Source organism: Choristoneura fumiferana, chromosome 23 (genome assembly GCF_025370935.1).
Source record: "Choristoneura fumiferana chromosome 23, NRCan_CFum_1, whole genome shotgun sequence".
In the NCBI taxonomy this organism is placed as follows: Eukaryota; Metazoa; Arthropoda; class Insecta; order Lepidoptera; family Tortricidae; genus Choristoneura; species Choristoneura fumiferana.
In genome coordinates this window covers 4,446,313-4,462,425 of record NC_133494.1, presented here as the reverse complement: position 1 = coordinate 4,462,425, position 16,113 = coordinate 4,446,313, and the positions used below count along the sequence as shown (strand labels likewise).

At 33.2% G+C, this 16,113-nt stretch overlaps 1 protein-coding gene across 1 annotated transcript; it reads right to left on the bottom strand.

Moving 5' to 3' along the window:
* Window positions 1-3,694: 3,694 nt before the first annotated feature.
* LOC141441374 (uncharacterized) lies at window positions 3,695-15,835 on the bottom strand. Its single transcript, XM_074106100.1, has 3 exons — window positions 15,773-15,835; window positions 10,423-10,639; window positions 3,695-8,920 (listed from the first exon to the last, which is right to left on the bottom strand). Exons 1-3 carry the CDS (start codon window positions 15,773-15,775, stop codon window positions 8,706-8,708), a joined length of 435 nt encoding a protein of 144 aa, XP_073962201.1. The 5' UTR covers window positions 15,776-15,835; the 3' UTR covers window positions 3,695-8,705.
* Between the last annotated feature and the right edge of the window lie 278 nt (window positions 15,836-16,113).

Below are 16,113 nucleotides of genomic sequence, written 5' to 3'. Positions count from 1 at the left end.
TAATATCGCCTACCTAGTATTTGGTTTAAACTTTAAAATAATACGAAAATAAATTACTTCAACAATTATCATATATTACAAACCTTAATACTAAAGTTATAACTTAATATATTTTGGCATACCTAATCTACATAGTAAAGGTTAAGCAAAATACAATAAAAACGAAGAAGCAACATCCATCACCAGTCTAGATCGTGAATAAAGGATATTCAAAACTTTTGTTTTATTTATTTATAGAAAGTGTTGTGATGTAATTTTTTGATCGAAATAATTTTAAATAAGAATGTCCTAGCAAGTTTGATGTTTGATTAAAGAAAGGACGGTAGGTATCCTAATAATTAGTCCAGTACCAAAATGTTTGTTACACCTGAAACGTCTGATTATGTCAGTTGTCAGAATTCCACTGAATTATTAATACTAATTTAAATAGGATTCTTTGAAATGAACGTAGGTACGGATTTGAAGACAAAGTTCGTATTTAATTGCATGGAATCGTTTTTGGAACGTATTTTAGTAACCTAGTCAAAGTGGGGAAGCCTGCTCCTAAATTTTGTTTGACAATTGGGTAGGTAGGTACCTATTAAGTTTTCTGGGATGATCCATATTATATTTTTTAACGATAGTAGACTTATAATGGAGCTCACTAATGTAGATAGATTTTTTTCACTTGCCGTTTTTTTTTGTAAAAATAAATTGGAAACTATCGGCAAACCACACGTTTTGTGGGATTAACAGGTTTTGTGCCTTGGTCTGTTTCATTTAAAAAACCGGCCTAGAGCGTGTTGGACACGCCCGAAATAGGGTTCCGTAGCCATTACGAAAAAACTAAGTAATTTTTTCGTGCAGTTTGCCGAAATAAAGTTTCAATTTATTTTTACAAAAAAATGGAAAGTAAAAAAAAATATCTATGTACAGAAGTGAGCTACATTATAAGTCTACTATCGATAAAAATATAATATAGATCATACCAGAAAACTTAAGCTACCCAATTAATGTTTTTAATTTACATTAATATACTTAATGGAGATAGGGAATATAAATAGGTATTTATTTATATTTACCGGTGTACTGTCGTTTCGGCAAAATATTATTCGCCAAGTTTCACTTCTCAAAAAACTTATCGCAGTAGTTTCATTTCCCAAACGAATCTTTAGCATATTTACATTTCGCATTTTATTCATTCGGTCAAATTATCATTTAGCTTAATTTTACTTTGTCAAGTTTTATTACGACAAAAGTTTATTAAGCAAACGTTTTCTTATGGCTAATATTTTATTCCAAACAAAATGTTTGTTCAAAATGACACTTCGCACACGAACCATCCTCAAAAACCAACTGCTACCAGAAAAGTTGGTTAGGTTAGGTTAGAACTGCTTCCCCCACAGAAACAAACTGCTATCAGAAAAGTAGGTTTGGTTAGGTTAGAATTGCGTCCGCCACAGAAACGAACTGCGACCAGAAAAGTAGGTTATTAAGCCAATATACGATACGATACATTTGACTAAATAATACTTGGAAGTATGAAATATGACTAAGTAATTATTTATGAAACAATAATTTGCCAAACAAAAATTTACTAACTGTAAAATTGCGATAAGTTGTTTTAGCAAATTATTTTTTGCCAAATGATAATTTGAGTAAAATATTTTGGGATGTGATACTTCGGGAAAAGTTATTTGCCCATATTTATTTATATTTAGCTTGTTTTCAGCCGTGTTAAAGTGTGGTAATAACTGTGGTGTTGTGTTAAAGTTATAAATGTGTTTTAAAGCAAGACCTTCAAACGTATTTGAATACTAGTAAGAGGATAAACTTGTTCATTAGTTCAGTATTATTTTCATGTGATTTTATTGTTGATCTCATTTATAATTTATAATCTTTTAAATGTTTTTGTTGTTTTCTTTAAGGTATTAGTGTATCAACATTATATTTTTAAATGTGTTCAGTGCACAATATACATATAATATCTACGTAATTAGTATTATGTAAATAAGCTGGTACTAAATATGCAACTTTGGCCTCTTAACTTAAATATTTATATTTATACACTTTTATTGCAACAGTGGTTGTGTTTCGCTTCTAAGGTTGTATTATTTGCAGCTGTTAAATAAATAATTGTAAACTAGAATGGCCGGAGAAAGAAATCTATGCTTAATTGTATTAAAAGTAAAACCAAAAGTCTCTTGTACCTACCTAAATTAATGATGAACAAAATTGATTAAGAAAATTAAATTCTTGAATGTATTTCATGTTTAATGTTATAGCGGATTTGTTTCCAAATTAGTGTTCATCAAAATGTGCCAAACAACTTGGCTATTTGTCAATGAAATTAAATGTTCAAATATCTTTGTTAATATAATAGCATTGGGTGCGATAGGACGCACCTGGCCGAGGTGTATTTTGGTCGTGCACCTAACGATAAACTTTAATTGTCTTTGGGTTCGTATTTTAATACCTTGTCCTTTATATCCATATAGGTTGCCAAACGTTAATAAAAAGTTTTGTTTAAGAACATATGCTCTTCTGAATAGAAAACGTGTGCGTAGTAAATACAAGGTGTTGCTACTTGTGTAAAATAAAAAGTAGGAATTACTATGGTAGAGTAGGTGATTTTATGTTGTTCTCTGTGACTCTGTGGCACATACATGTGGCTCTTATAGAGTGATGTCTAAAGTCGACGGTATTTTTTGATGAAGATTTACGTATTGGTTAAAGGAATCATCGTAAAAAAACTCTGCCATACTTAGCTTTCAAATAATTGGATGATTTATACACAAGTACCTACCTACCCATGTACAGTCAGCGTCATATAGTACGTAGCAGTTAAGATAACCAAATACTTGGAAACATCCAAATAGTCATTAACATTGACCCAATCAAAGCGATCAAATTGCTCAGGGCATCCATCGTGTACAAATAAATCGGAGCACGCACATCACCACTGGTAGCGTAGCAGCCATAATATCCAAAAGTATGGGACACACTAGAAAACTGAGCTTTATGTAAAAGGTTTAAGGTTTAATCTCGAGTTGAGTGCGAAATAAATTAACACGTCATAAGATTCGACTTTTTGTTTTTGACAATCACCGAAAAGAGTACCAACTTGTCAGTGATCGTTCGTCTCTTTCATTTGGAGCCTGACTGGAGGCTTTTTTCAAATTTTTATTTACATGTCAAAATTCCGGATTAACGGATTTCCTTTTAAATATGGCTTGAATTGGCGTACGGTACGTACTATACGTACGCTGACTGTACCTACCAACGATGTATGGAGTGCGCCTACCTTCTAAAGCTTAGATTTCTTCGGCTCTAATACTTCAACTATGATTGTATATGTATGTATGGGTGTGTACCAGTTAAGTATACTTGTACCTACTAAGTACCTACTTACCTATATTTATTACAGTAGACCGGTGCCCAGTAGTACATACCTATTCTGTAAACTGTGTACTGTTGACGAGATTTAAAGAAATCTATTTTAAATATCATTGTACGAAGTATATGTTATCTATCTGTATGAGAATAAAACCTAAAATTCACATTAAAAAACGTTTTTATAATTTTTACTCCATAGTCCATATTTTAGCTATTGTCCTGTCCCATAGCTGGAGAAAGGTCTGGATGTAGTCATTCTTCTCGTAAATTATTTGATTGATTTTCAGGATTGGGTTTATTGGAAAATAATAATGTCACATTAACAACAAAATATTTTTATTGAACATTTAAACAAATCAAAATAGCAATAACAATACTGTGCGTATATTTTATTTCTCTAAAGTGTACCAACCAAGTCGAAGAAAAAAAAAGAAAAGGAAGAACAGATCAGAAAATAGAGAAGATTAAAGTGATAGTAGTATATCATAAATAGTAAAACGAAAATAGAAGAGGAAGAAAAGTATTGCATTGTATTTTATTATATCATAACTCTTTATTGAATATTGGATTTCTTCCAGTTACTTATCCCTTTCACAGTGATTGAAAATCGGTGACAAGAAGGAAATGAACAAAAAACTTCAAATTAAAGTATTGAACAAAATATGAAAAAGAAGAAAAAACGCAAAGAAAGAAAATAAGAAGATAAAACCTAAGACGGTAATTCAATGTAGGTATGGTTTTCAAATAAAAGTATTGAAGAAAATAAGTAAAAGAAGAAAAAGCGCAAAGAAAAAAAATAAGAAGATAAAACAAGACGGTAACTCAATGTAGGTATGCTTTTCAAATAAAAGTATTGAAGAAAATATGCAAAAGAAGAAAAAACGCAAAGAAAGAAGATAAGATAAAACAAGAAGACGGTAACTAAATGTAGGTATGCTTTTCAAATTAAAGTATTGAATAAAATATGAAAAAGATGAAAAAACGCAAAGAAAATAAGAAGATAAAACATAAGATGGTAACTCAATGTAGATGTGCTTTATAATTTTTACTCGTGATTCCATCAAACAAGAGGTAATTAACAAAGAAGCGGTAAGGAATTAAAGAGAAAATGAAGAAAGGAGTAAGTAGATTAAAATAGGAAATTAAAGTACTACTAATAATAAATATCGATCTATTTTTTGTTCAAGAATGTAGCTAAACAAATAGTGAAGAATAAATTAAATCGAGGATGGATCAATAATAGGAAAAATACATACATTCCTGTAATTAAATCCATGAGAACTAGAAAAAAGTATGTGAAAAAGAAAAAATAGAGTAAAGTAAGAGTAATAGTTAGCAAATATAAACTGAAAATAAACTTAATTGAAAAATAATCAAAGAACATTTTTTTAAGAGAACCACAATAGAAAATCATTAAAACACAGACAGAGAAGAGAAAGACAAGACGTGATTCGCTGTTATGAAGAAGCAGAAATATTGAAGAATTTTGAGAAACTAATGTAGAGAAAATATGTAGGTAACAAAAAAGGTATTTAATGATAATTTTATGTTAATAAAAAGTATAAGTACTTATTCTATAGAAGAAATATTAAGGCGGAAAGAAAAATTTGAAGAAACAAAGATGAAGTTGTAGATAATGTAAAATATGCATGAAAGTAGAAAAAGAAAATAGAAATACGAAAATAAATTAAGAAACTGTCGATATTGTTGAAGGATAGTGGAAGTAGTAGAACTAATACTTGTATAGATACCAGTAATAATAATAACTACTTATAGCGAAATAAGACAGAAAGTAAAATAAGACGAAAGTGGACTAACTTGTAAAAGATATGTGAGAGTAAAAAGAATAGAAAAGCTAAAGTGAAATAAGAAAGAACAGAAGGAAATAAATTCATTTGCCAAAATTCGGCACAACAAGAAAAATAAATAAATAAGAAAATAAGCAAGATAGCAAGCAATTGTAGTTAGAAATACTAGGTACCTACCTAATGCAAATAAATTAAACAGCGGATAAGTGAATCTTGGTAAATTTCTAAGATATATTAAATTTGAGAGTGTAGAAGAACTCAAAGTTAAACGAAAAAGAAAACAGAAAAGTGATAACTGAAGAAGATTTGTAAATAGATTTAAGACAAAAAACACGGGCATCGCAAAGAAAAAGAGAAAACGACAAACCCATGTCACAAGAAAAAGATTTTAAACTTGAATTCTATAACAGTTCGACAATAAGAGTGTAGAAAAACAAATTGGAATGATTAATTAATAGTATTATAAATATTAAACAACAATTGAAAATGAGAGCCTAGGAAGAAAAACTGAAGATTCATACGTAAAAAAATTGGTAGTTAATTTTATGAAAAAGAAAATTGAAGTGTAAATGATGAATTGTGAGCAACGGATTTAGAATATTTAATGTAGTTTGAAGTAAATAGAAAAGAAATATGAAAACAAGTAAGACGTTGAAAACAAGTAAAGTGATAGATAAAACAAGTAAAAGAAAATAAGAAGTAATTGAAGAATGACGCTCAAATGTGAAAAATAATTTTTGCTTTGAGTTGAAAGTAGCATACAGAACACGAATTTACTATGAAATGAAATTAAAAGTAAGATGATTAAGTTAAGCTCAGATTATGCAGAACAACAAGAACAATTATGCAGGTACGTTTTATGCACACACACAAGAATAATTTCATATCGCTTTTACACTAAGAGTTAAGGTCATTCTACCTGATGTCCTGTTAACTTTTTCGCAAATTTACGACCACACTTATAGAAAATATGTTTGCACATTCATTTCAAAAATTCATGTCTTAAATATTGAAAATGGAAACTGCACAACGACCATCCAAAGTTTAGTGTTATATTTAAAGAAGAAGAATGTGATATAGAAAGTATTGAAAAAAGTGTAAGGGCATGAAAGAATTAGATATATGACTGAAGAAGGAATAAAGAAATTAATTGAAGGTTAGATTTTTTTAAACTCAGTGAACGTGAAAGAGATGTGTACAAGAAGATAGAGGACTTGAAATTTAGTGTTTACTTAGATATGAGAGTACGGTATAGTTTAGGTAGTCAAGTAAAAAAATATACGCGTTGTTTGGAAAGCTTCTTCCTTGTTTCCCTCGGTTGAATAGTTCGACAGTTAAGAGAAAGAGGAAATAATAAAAAGGGCTCTCATATGATAAAAAAGGAGAAAGTAATAGGAAGAGCAAAAAGATAGTCAAAAATATTTCACAGGTTTTAGAAGAACGTGAAGTGAAGTATTAAAAACATGAGATAGGAAAAGTAAAAATATGTGTAAAAGTATTAAGATAAGAAGAAAATAAGAATACAATTAAAAAACTAGAATGGAAACAATACAAGGAAGAAAAATAAGAATTAATAATTAGGAAAAATACGAAGGAATACTGTATTTGGTTTCTTTTCTTTTGTACAATAAAGAGTTTAAATACCTACATACATAAGAAGACAAGAAGAAAACGAAGAAATAGCGAAACTTAGGAAATTTTACAAGTTAAGTAAGAAAATAGAACATTATAGAATATTAAATGAAAGAAAAGAAAGTATGAATAATCTCTATATAGGATACTAAAAAAGTTATGAAGAAAATGCGGTGAAAACATTGAATGAGAAACAATAATTATTTTATATTTTCTGCTGATATAGTAGGTCCTTTAAGAAAGAAAAATAATTGTCAAGTATGAACTTAGTAGGAAAGAACAGAAAGAAACATAATATAGTATTGATAAAGGGAAAAAGGTAAAAGATGAAACAACAAATTTAGGTAGAAAGAAAAGAAGAAAAGTAAAAGGAATATAACTGTATAATGTAGAAGTACCAAACTACGAATAATAATATAATAATATGACATGTTTATAAACGTGGTTTAGTACCTCACGTCCGAAAAATGTTTTTTTTAATGCTGTATGACACTGAAAAGTGCAAAGTGAAAAATAATAGTGAGATGAGTAAAATCAAGTCAGATATTAAGAAAGTACATTTTTTTGCGTGTGCGATGAGACAGATGAGATAAATTATGCATGAAATGTGACTGGTGAAGTAGAAGTAAGATATAAATTGTAAGTAAGAGCATTAAGTAATAAAGATAGTACTAGATACAGTAATAATAATAACTAGAAAGAAATAAAGTTGAAGTAAGACAATAATGAAAGACAGTGTAAGATGGAAATTATGTAATACAGTGAAATTGCAGAAAGTTATTAGATATAAGAACGAAGAGAAAGATTCTAGACGAAGTAGTACAGAGAAAATATTTTTTACAAGACATTGTGATGAATATAAATGAAAAATAGCGTGAAATTATACTAACGTAAACCAGTGAAACTGAAGTAATTGAAAGAAATTAAGATGAATAATATAGTAAGTTACAAAAGTAAAGTAATTGTGAGAACAAAGAAGTAAAAATAATTAAAGTACACAAGAAATTAAAATAGTTTCTAAAAGAATGAAAGACAGTATGGAAAGATATTAGATTAAAATGAACAGCGTCTGTTATACAGTAATAATTAAGAAAAAAAATATGTAAGAAATAAATTATAAAAAATAAGAAATGAATATGAACAAGCATAAACAAAAGGGTTTATCCAGATAAGTGATGTGAAGTTTAAACAAAATAAGTATAGAAAAGAAATACCCAAACAAAAAAGTTGATGGAAATAGATCGAACAACAGATTGACAAACAATAAATTTACTTTGCTTAAGTCAGAAGAAAATTCAATTTTATAAAGAGTTGCATGAAAATGAGCTTAGATAGAGTATTGGAAATATTTTAAACAGAAGTGATGTGAAGGATTGATAAAGTCAATAAAATATTAGAATGAGGAAAAGAAGCAAGAAGATAGATGAAGAATTTAAGCGAAATATAGAGAAAAAAGATTAAGGAAAAGCATAGATGAAGAAAACGCAAATAAAAAAGAGAAGGAAGCAATAATAGTTAAGTACTAAGTTGGTACGTATCACAGTGTTCTTCAAAAATCTTAAGCTAACAACGAAACTATCATTGAACATTAATAAGTGCAACGCGGAATTAACCGTTTGAAACAAATGTGCGGTAATTCGGCTCTAACTAATCTAACATAATATCACTTTGAATGAATACTGTCTTTGGCAATAATCCTACAAAATTTAAATAACGTAGCAGTAGCAGTGCTAATTAAAGTGGCAAGCACACTACGGCAGGCTTTTACCAGACTGCGCGCAAAATTGCAAGTTTTCACATAATGTGGGATTCATTCTACTAACAAAATAAAGTAAATGCTATTGTGGTCCTAACTTACAAACTTTGTCGCAGTCGGGTTTTTACTTATGGCTACTTCCTGTAGCTAGAATCATCGTGATTGTTGATAGGGTAGTCAGCGTACCATCCGAAGGCTCCGTTGTCTCCGGTGTGAGCGCCGAAGTCAACGTATTCTCCAAAGTCTGGTGGTCTTTCGGCTAATGCTGAGGCTGAGCTTGCTGCGTCGGGCTGCCCTTGTATTTGTACTATCCTCGCAGGAGCTTCTGGTTCTGGGGCCAATTGTATAGCTGGAATTGACATAGAAGCTATTGAATACAGGTGAGGGAATTGTATGCCTATTTCTACCATATTTTCAGAGTAGTTGGCACTTGCGTTTAATTTATGTAACAATCATTTAACAATTATTTTGTCCCGATCAGTTAACATTACCTCATAGTAGACAGACACCTATCACAATTTAGGACGCGAAATTTACCTAAACCATTTTCACTACCGGAAACAATGTTTTAGCATATTTAGCAAATCTAAGTAATTTGCATGCGTACATAACTTAGACCATTGCGTAAGATGTTTAGTGGTTTGATGCTATCGTTCAAAGGTAACAATGGAAGAAAGCGAACTTCAAAGCGAGAACTCGCCTTTGTTCATTTTGAAACGACTTCAAAAGTTTCACGTAATGGTAATGAAGTCAGTAAGCAGCTATTGAGTGTGGAACAAGTTAATTACGCTACGGTATCGGTGTTCTAGAAAGTGCCTTTAATCCTTTGTAATGCAGTGAAAGTGGAGGTCACAATGATATCTTGACAGACAGAGAGCAGATCATCCGTTCAACTCGATGACTTTGACATTTGGCTTCGGTTAGATGAAGTTTGCGAATTTCGAAAGTGAATTGTGCATCTGGAAGTGCATGCGTGGCCTTTTCGCTATACTTTTCGTTGTGTGCGATTTATGCAAAAGTTTCTAGTTATCAAGCGATTTACGCCTTACCATGACGTCATCACAGATTAACCTCAAAACAGTCGAATTGAAACTACAATGTTATAGATAATCGAAACAAATTAAGTCATAAGAATCGTCGCGAGAGTTTTGCAAGTTTTGAAATCAATATTGTATTTTTTTTACGAGTAGGTAGGTACGAATACTTTAAGTAGTTAATAAATGATTTCGGAAGAGAAACTTGTGTTGTTTAGTTGGTTCGAGTAAGTAAAATTCGTAACAGCAGTGCGACAACCGTGTAACCGTTATTATTTTAATGACGTTACGTATCTTACGTTACTTTTGCGGGAAGAAGAATCAAATAACCTCGGTAGTCAGCTCACATGATGAGAACATATTGTATCAAATCAACGCAACCTAACCACAAATAGTAACCTGAGTAGTCGTTATGATTTAGAAGCCTTAGTCAGCTACACCGCAGTAATAAACTTACACCCCAAAGGCGTAATATTCTCAGTACACACCCATGTTTTTATAATGAAGAAGATCATAGTTTCAATAAATTACCATAGAAATTAAATCTGGCCTATACGAGTCACCCCTAACAAATCTCTATTTATAATTTAAAATTTTATTGAGCGCTGTCATGGTAGCACCGGTCGCGTCTTTGGTTGGGACAGAGTTAGGATGTTCTTTGATTAAGGAGTTCGTCTGAAATATAGCGCGGTGTTTCAAAACTGCCGTAGGTATAAATTGCTTTCAGCGCCACTTGTCACACACCATATTTGGCGCCCCTTGCCATCTGACTGAAGCGTAGAGCGACTGGTCCAGCCAGCACAGCCGATCTACTTACGTTGGTGCTGGTACTGGATCGGGGCAGGCGCGTACTCTTCCCTGTAGAGCACTTGTGGTAGCGACGGCGGCGGCGGCGGTGGTGTGAGCGTCTGTCGCGGTACGCGGCGCACGCGCAGCGCTGACAGATCCACGAACGCTATCTGGTCTGCTGGCACCGCTATGAAGGACGGCATGGCTGTGGCGGTCGCTGCGGCGGCTAAGAGGATTAGGGCGTGCTGTGGAAGATTGGAAGGTTTAGTTTTGGCGGAGGTTTTAAAATATCACACTTATTCTGGTATTTTAGTTAGGTCCTTAGACAGTGTGATGATTGAATACATTTTTTTTGAAGTAGAATGGCAAAGAGCACATGGGTCATTGGATGGTGAACACCACCATCCGTGGACACTTGTAACACCAGAAGATGGCAGATGCGTAGTCAGCCTGTTAAATATTAAGATAGAATACTCTAAGATAAGTAAGATAGAAATTTCACCGGCTGTCTCACTCTCCACGTCGGAACAAACACACCGGTAAGATATACCTAGCGAGCGAGTTAAATAGATGGTTGTGTTATTCTTTGTTTCTATTTTCTTTTTTTATAATCGCAACGCGGAAATATGTATTGTGTTTGCATCTTGGAATATGTAGAGTCGAAAATATTTTAGAACCTACGGAAATATTTCATTTTAATATGTGTAGATATTTTTTATTTCCTTATTAGTTTCATCCTTAGGTAGGTGTTTAGTGAATGTACCACCAGCTTCGTACGCAATAAGTGACTTCGCATCCTTAAAAAATAGAGTTATGCCTCTATAATTTTTAAGATGATTTCCATATTTTATGCTTCCGATTTATTATTTATGTATTTATTGCACACAACAAATTAAAATTACAATTATATGTACATCTGACGATGTTATTAAAGCGAAGGTCTATTTTTCGTATGATTGATCTTCTCTATAGTAAGAAAGAACTAAAGAAGTCAATGAGCATTGAATTTCCAAGGCAACTTTTAACAGAAAATCGTCACCAATAAAGGACTGGATAAATCCCGACTCGGAGTGTAGCAGTATTAATTCTTGTTTAAATTGTCGTGGTTAGGCGTCACAGCAAACTGTCTTACATTTACGTCGCAGTGTCGCTTGCGCAACTATACGCAATTGGATCGCAGAGAAGCTGTTACATTACGTTACGCGTTCATATGGACTGTGACATTCATAATTGATGGCTGATTTGGTTGGAAATGGTGCGAACGCACGTACTTTCACGCTCATGAGTCAATTTCAACTGTGATTTCTCATCACTAGTCGTGGGCTTTAATAAAATAAAACTAATTCATTAAAAAAAAACGTCTATTTATACTACACACAAAATCCAAAAAGAGTCGCTTCTATGGCCGTTATACTTATTTTTTAATAGCGTGTTTGAGTGAGTTTATTATGAGGTAACCTCCGGCCCAAAAAAAAGTATTGATGGCGAGGACAATTCCATGGGTTAATGTTTATAAATAATTAGTATTTTACGTTGGAGATTAGAATGCACAGTGACGTAAGAGCCAGTCACCATAATATTATTTGTCCGCTTTACAGTAGACTCCCACCAAATAGATACCTACGTAAATATAAAATTGTAAACACGGCGTGGGAGTTATACGTATGGCCGCGGCGCCTACACAGCCCTTTCAGTTTCCCAACTATACGGTTTTAATGGCAATCGAGAGCGAAGGTATTTTCCGCCTACACATAAAGTAGAACAAAGAACATAAAACTAATTATTTATCTGGTCACGAGAACGACAAACTTTTATGCAAGTTTTTAACTAGTTAAATAGAATAGTAATATATTATGCTTTTAGTCGACTGGGCAGACTCTGCAAACGATAGGTACATCTCATTTTAGTAAATCAAAGCATTTGGTTGCGGGAAACAAGGTAAAAATATTGTATTGACGTATTTCATTGACATATACCTCCACGAGCCTGCATCAATCATCTTATTTTAGGTCGTTTTGTCATATGTATTTAGGTAGGTAGGTATTAAACCAACTATTGTTATTTTTACAAAACATTTAGTACGTAACCTTGCATTAAATGTATCCTTGCACCAAATAAATCGTTTGTTTAAACTTATCCTAACGCGCAACACGTTTTACGAGTTTCGAATAATATCGTTCAATTGCAAGTCACTCGCTTTTTGCTTTCAAACTGTCTCTTTAAAAGCGAAATTGCGTTACGTAACGAACAGATCACGGCTGATTTGGCGCCAAAACTCCGCCATGCTGTTACTGTTAAAATGTGGCAACACAATGATATTTGCTTTTAGAAAGTAAGTAAATGTAAATTCGATTTCATGGTGCGGATAAGTGGCCGGAATTGAAATAAGTACTGGTAAATGATTCGTGTCAATGTAGCAAGGCCAAATGACCATTTAGTTTATTATGGTTTTTGCAAATTTTGCATTTTGTACCTGTGACTCTTATTTGTAGAGGTTTTACGTCACTACCTACCTACTTGATTGATAAGGACTAGGTACTACTCATTTAAACGACTGATGTATTTCAATTATTTTATAGTTTCGTCTACTAAAGTATCTACATTCTACCTATTTGATATCTTTGTTTGAAAATTTAATTTAATTTTCTTCAAAGAAGTTAAAATTGAGACAGCTGATCTGACCTTAAACCAATATAAGGAGCTGTCTCGTATGTATATATCCTAGAACTTGACCTTACTTTTTGCGTTGGCTCGCGAGTATAAATTAATCGGCTCACAACCAGTTACCTTTCAAATGTGCCTACTGCATAAATGTAGGTATACAATGGGTACGCTCGGCTTTCAGCAGCCAACGCCCGTTCCCGCTCGCCTTCGAGCAGTTCCGAGTGAAAGGGCTCAATGCCAAGCAATATCACCAGTAAAATAATAACAATCAAGGCCATATCATTGTGGAACGAATCTTGTAAAAAGTTCAATTTACTTGAACGAAATGAAGGTTTCAGCCATCGTGCCTAATAAAGGAATCGAATTGTGGTTTTAATTTCGATTGTGCTATTACTGATAAATTAACCCATGAGAAATAAGTTTTAGCCCAAAGTTATCATTTTAAAATTAAATTACTTTTTCTATGTTACAAAAATTAGCTACTTATAATGGTTAAGTTATACCATAATTATATTAACTATTAACCATGCATAGAAGTTTTTTATTTTTATATAAGTGGGGTCAAACGAGCATGAGGGTCACCTGATGGGAAGCAATCACCGCCTCCCATGAACACCTGTCAACACGAGGGGTATCACAGGTGCGTTGCCGGCCCTTTGAGAGACTGATAAGCTCGTTTTTTAAAGATCCCTAAGTTGTACCGCTCCGGAAATACTGCTATCAAATGTACAGTAAGTAGGTAGTATGATATCGGATGATCGGATGAATAAATTTCACTGACTTAACCAAGCTGCAACTTTGACCTTGTACAAATTAATAGCAATATAATACATTACGTAACTACTTAACATTATGCATGACATTAACTTTATTTATGAGAATCTATTTTACTTGCAAATATCGTCTATACCTACCTACAGCCAGGTCTATAATTAAATATTCAAAAGGTATACGTAGTCATTTACCATAAAATAAAATAATACAGTCCGTATTAGGTATATTCCTGAGAAGCCAAGTGTAAACGTATCCTTTAATCATTAAATTAAACACAATAACCCGATTCCATATTTAAATTAATTACCGTTGCATTGTTCTAATTACTTATTACAAAGCGCGGTAATTAGTCAGTCAGTAGAGCGTGGTCGGGCAAGGCCGCCGTAATTTAACACTTTGCACAACTTTGCTGGCCGCTGCATTTTCCCGGCCGTTGTCAAACAATATGTTTTCATAATTACGCATTTTTCCTGTGCGAAACGTTGGTTTACTTAATTGGTTTACTCATTAGTGCTATGCTATTCATATCATAAGCATGTATTCAATCATAAGACTTGTCTGTCACAGCGGAGCGTGCAAAAATATCCGACACGTGGCTATTGGCCGTAGAAATACAGTACTACAGTTGTAATAGGGCCTGCAGGGCTACTATGAAACTCGAAACTCGAAGTTCGTGTCGTGCGGTCCCTCTGACATTTATACTGTTTAATACGAGAGCGAGAGGGACGGTACGATACGAACTTCGAGTTTCGAGTTTCGTAGTAGCCCTGCAGATCTGAACTACGAAGTGCAAAGTTCGTTCGTATCTTGCCATCCTACTGACGCTTACATTATTTAATACGAGAGTGATAGGGACGGTACGATACGAACTTCGATTTCCCCCAGATATTAGATATTTATGCGCGCTTCGTTGTGTCAGATATTGGTGCTGGTAACTGTACTTTCATAAGCCGCTGACTTGCCTTCTCAGGAATATAGTCAAGACTAATAACGTATTATTTTATTTCCTAAGAAAACATAATCCACTCCTGAACAAGTAATAAGCGGAAGAAATTAGGGCCAGTACAGACGGACTGCATTCCCACTGCAACGTAACTAATTGCAGTCAGAGTGCAGTTGTGCTGACTGCAATCGAACTGCAACGAAAAATGTATGGGCAGTCGGCAGTTGCGGTTAGTTGGAATGCAGTCTGTCTGTACTGGCCCATAGAGGTGCAAGTTCATATGCCAAAACTCTTGTTTCTGAAATTATGAAAGTAAAATAAAAATGTTCGATAAAGAATTAAAAGGTAATAAATAAATAGTTTTAGCGATTATGTAAAATCAACCCTTAGGAATGGTGAAATAAATTAGAATGTTGAATAAAGTTTTCTTGAACCGTTTACAGTCGTTGAAAATTTTTAAAACGCTTTGATCTATTTGACTGAAAAAACCAAGAGACTAATTTTTACTTAGTTCGATGCGAAAGATATTAAATTATAATTCTGAGAGGAGGAAATCGCGAGATAAACTAGTTAATTAGACATAGATTAAATTATAAAATACGTGCAATACCTTCACATTAATCTAATGGTATTTTTTTAACATTGACAAACTCTACCAATTGAATATGTTTATTAATATTTCAATTAGACCTCGACAAAATTCAGTATCTACCAAACATAATTCAAAAAAATCAGTAGATACGTAGAGACGAATAAACAACCTCCTACGTTTACTGTTAACTAGTTTGCTCTTTTGAAAAGAGAACTGTGCTGTTTCCAAAAATCTGGAATATTAAAAAAATAAGCAACTGCGATTACATCTCCTACTTACAATAAAAGGAAACGGCAAAAACTAAAAAACGAATCACCGGTGTAACTCACAAACAAAAAACGTTACAAAATTACATCACTAAAATCAATCTATTTAAAAAATCAAACAATCGAAAGTGTAACTGACCATTGTTTTCACCGCTACGTTGGCACTACGTCACTTGGGGCGCGCTCGCCTCGACTGAGCTCGCTATAGCGGCTGCTACAATTTTTATAGCAACCTTTTCGAAGCAGTTTCACTTTCTACTTGGGTCCGGTCGAACATGATCCACTTTTTACGGGCGCCGTGCTGCTGCCTTTAAAGGTAAACAAAGGTTTTACCCCCGGGTGTGTCCGACCCGGACAGGCGCCCTCAGAAATGTCATGCTTGCCATGCCTGCCTGCTTGCTTGCTTGCTTGCTTGCTAGTATGATATAAATGAACTGCAATAAGTACTTTTACCCTTAGAGTATATATAAGCATTTGCTT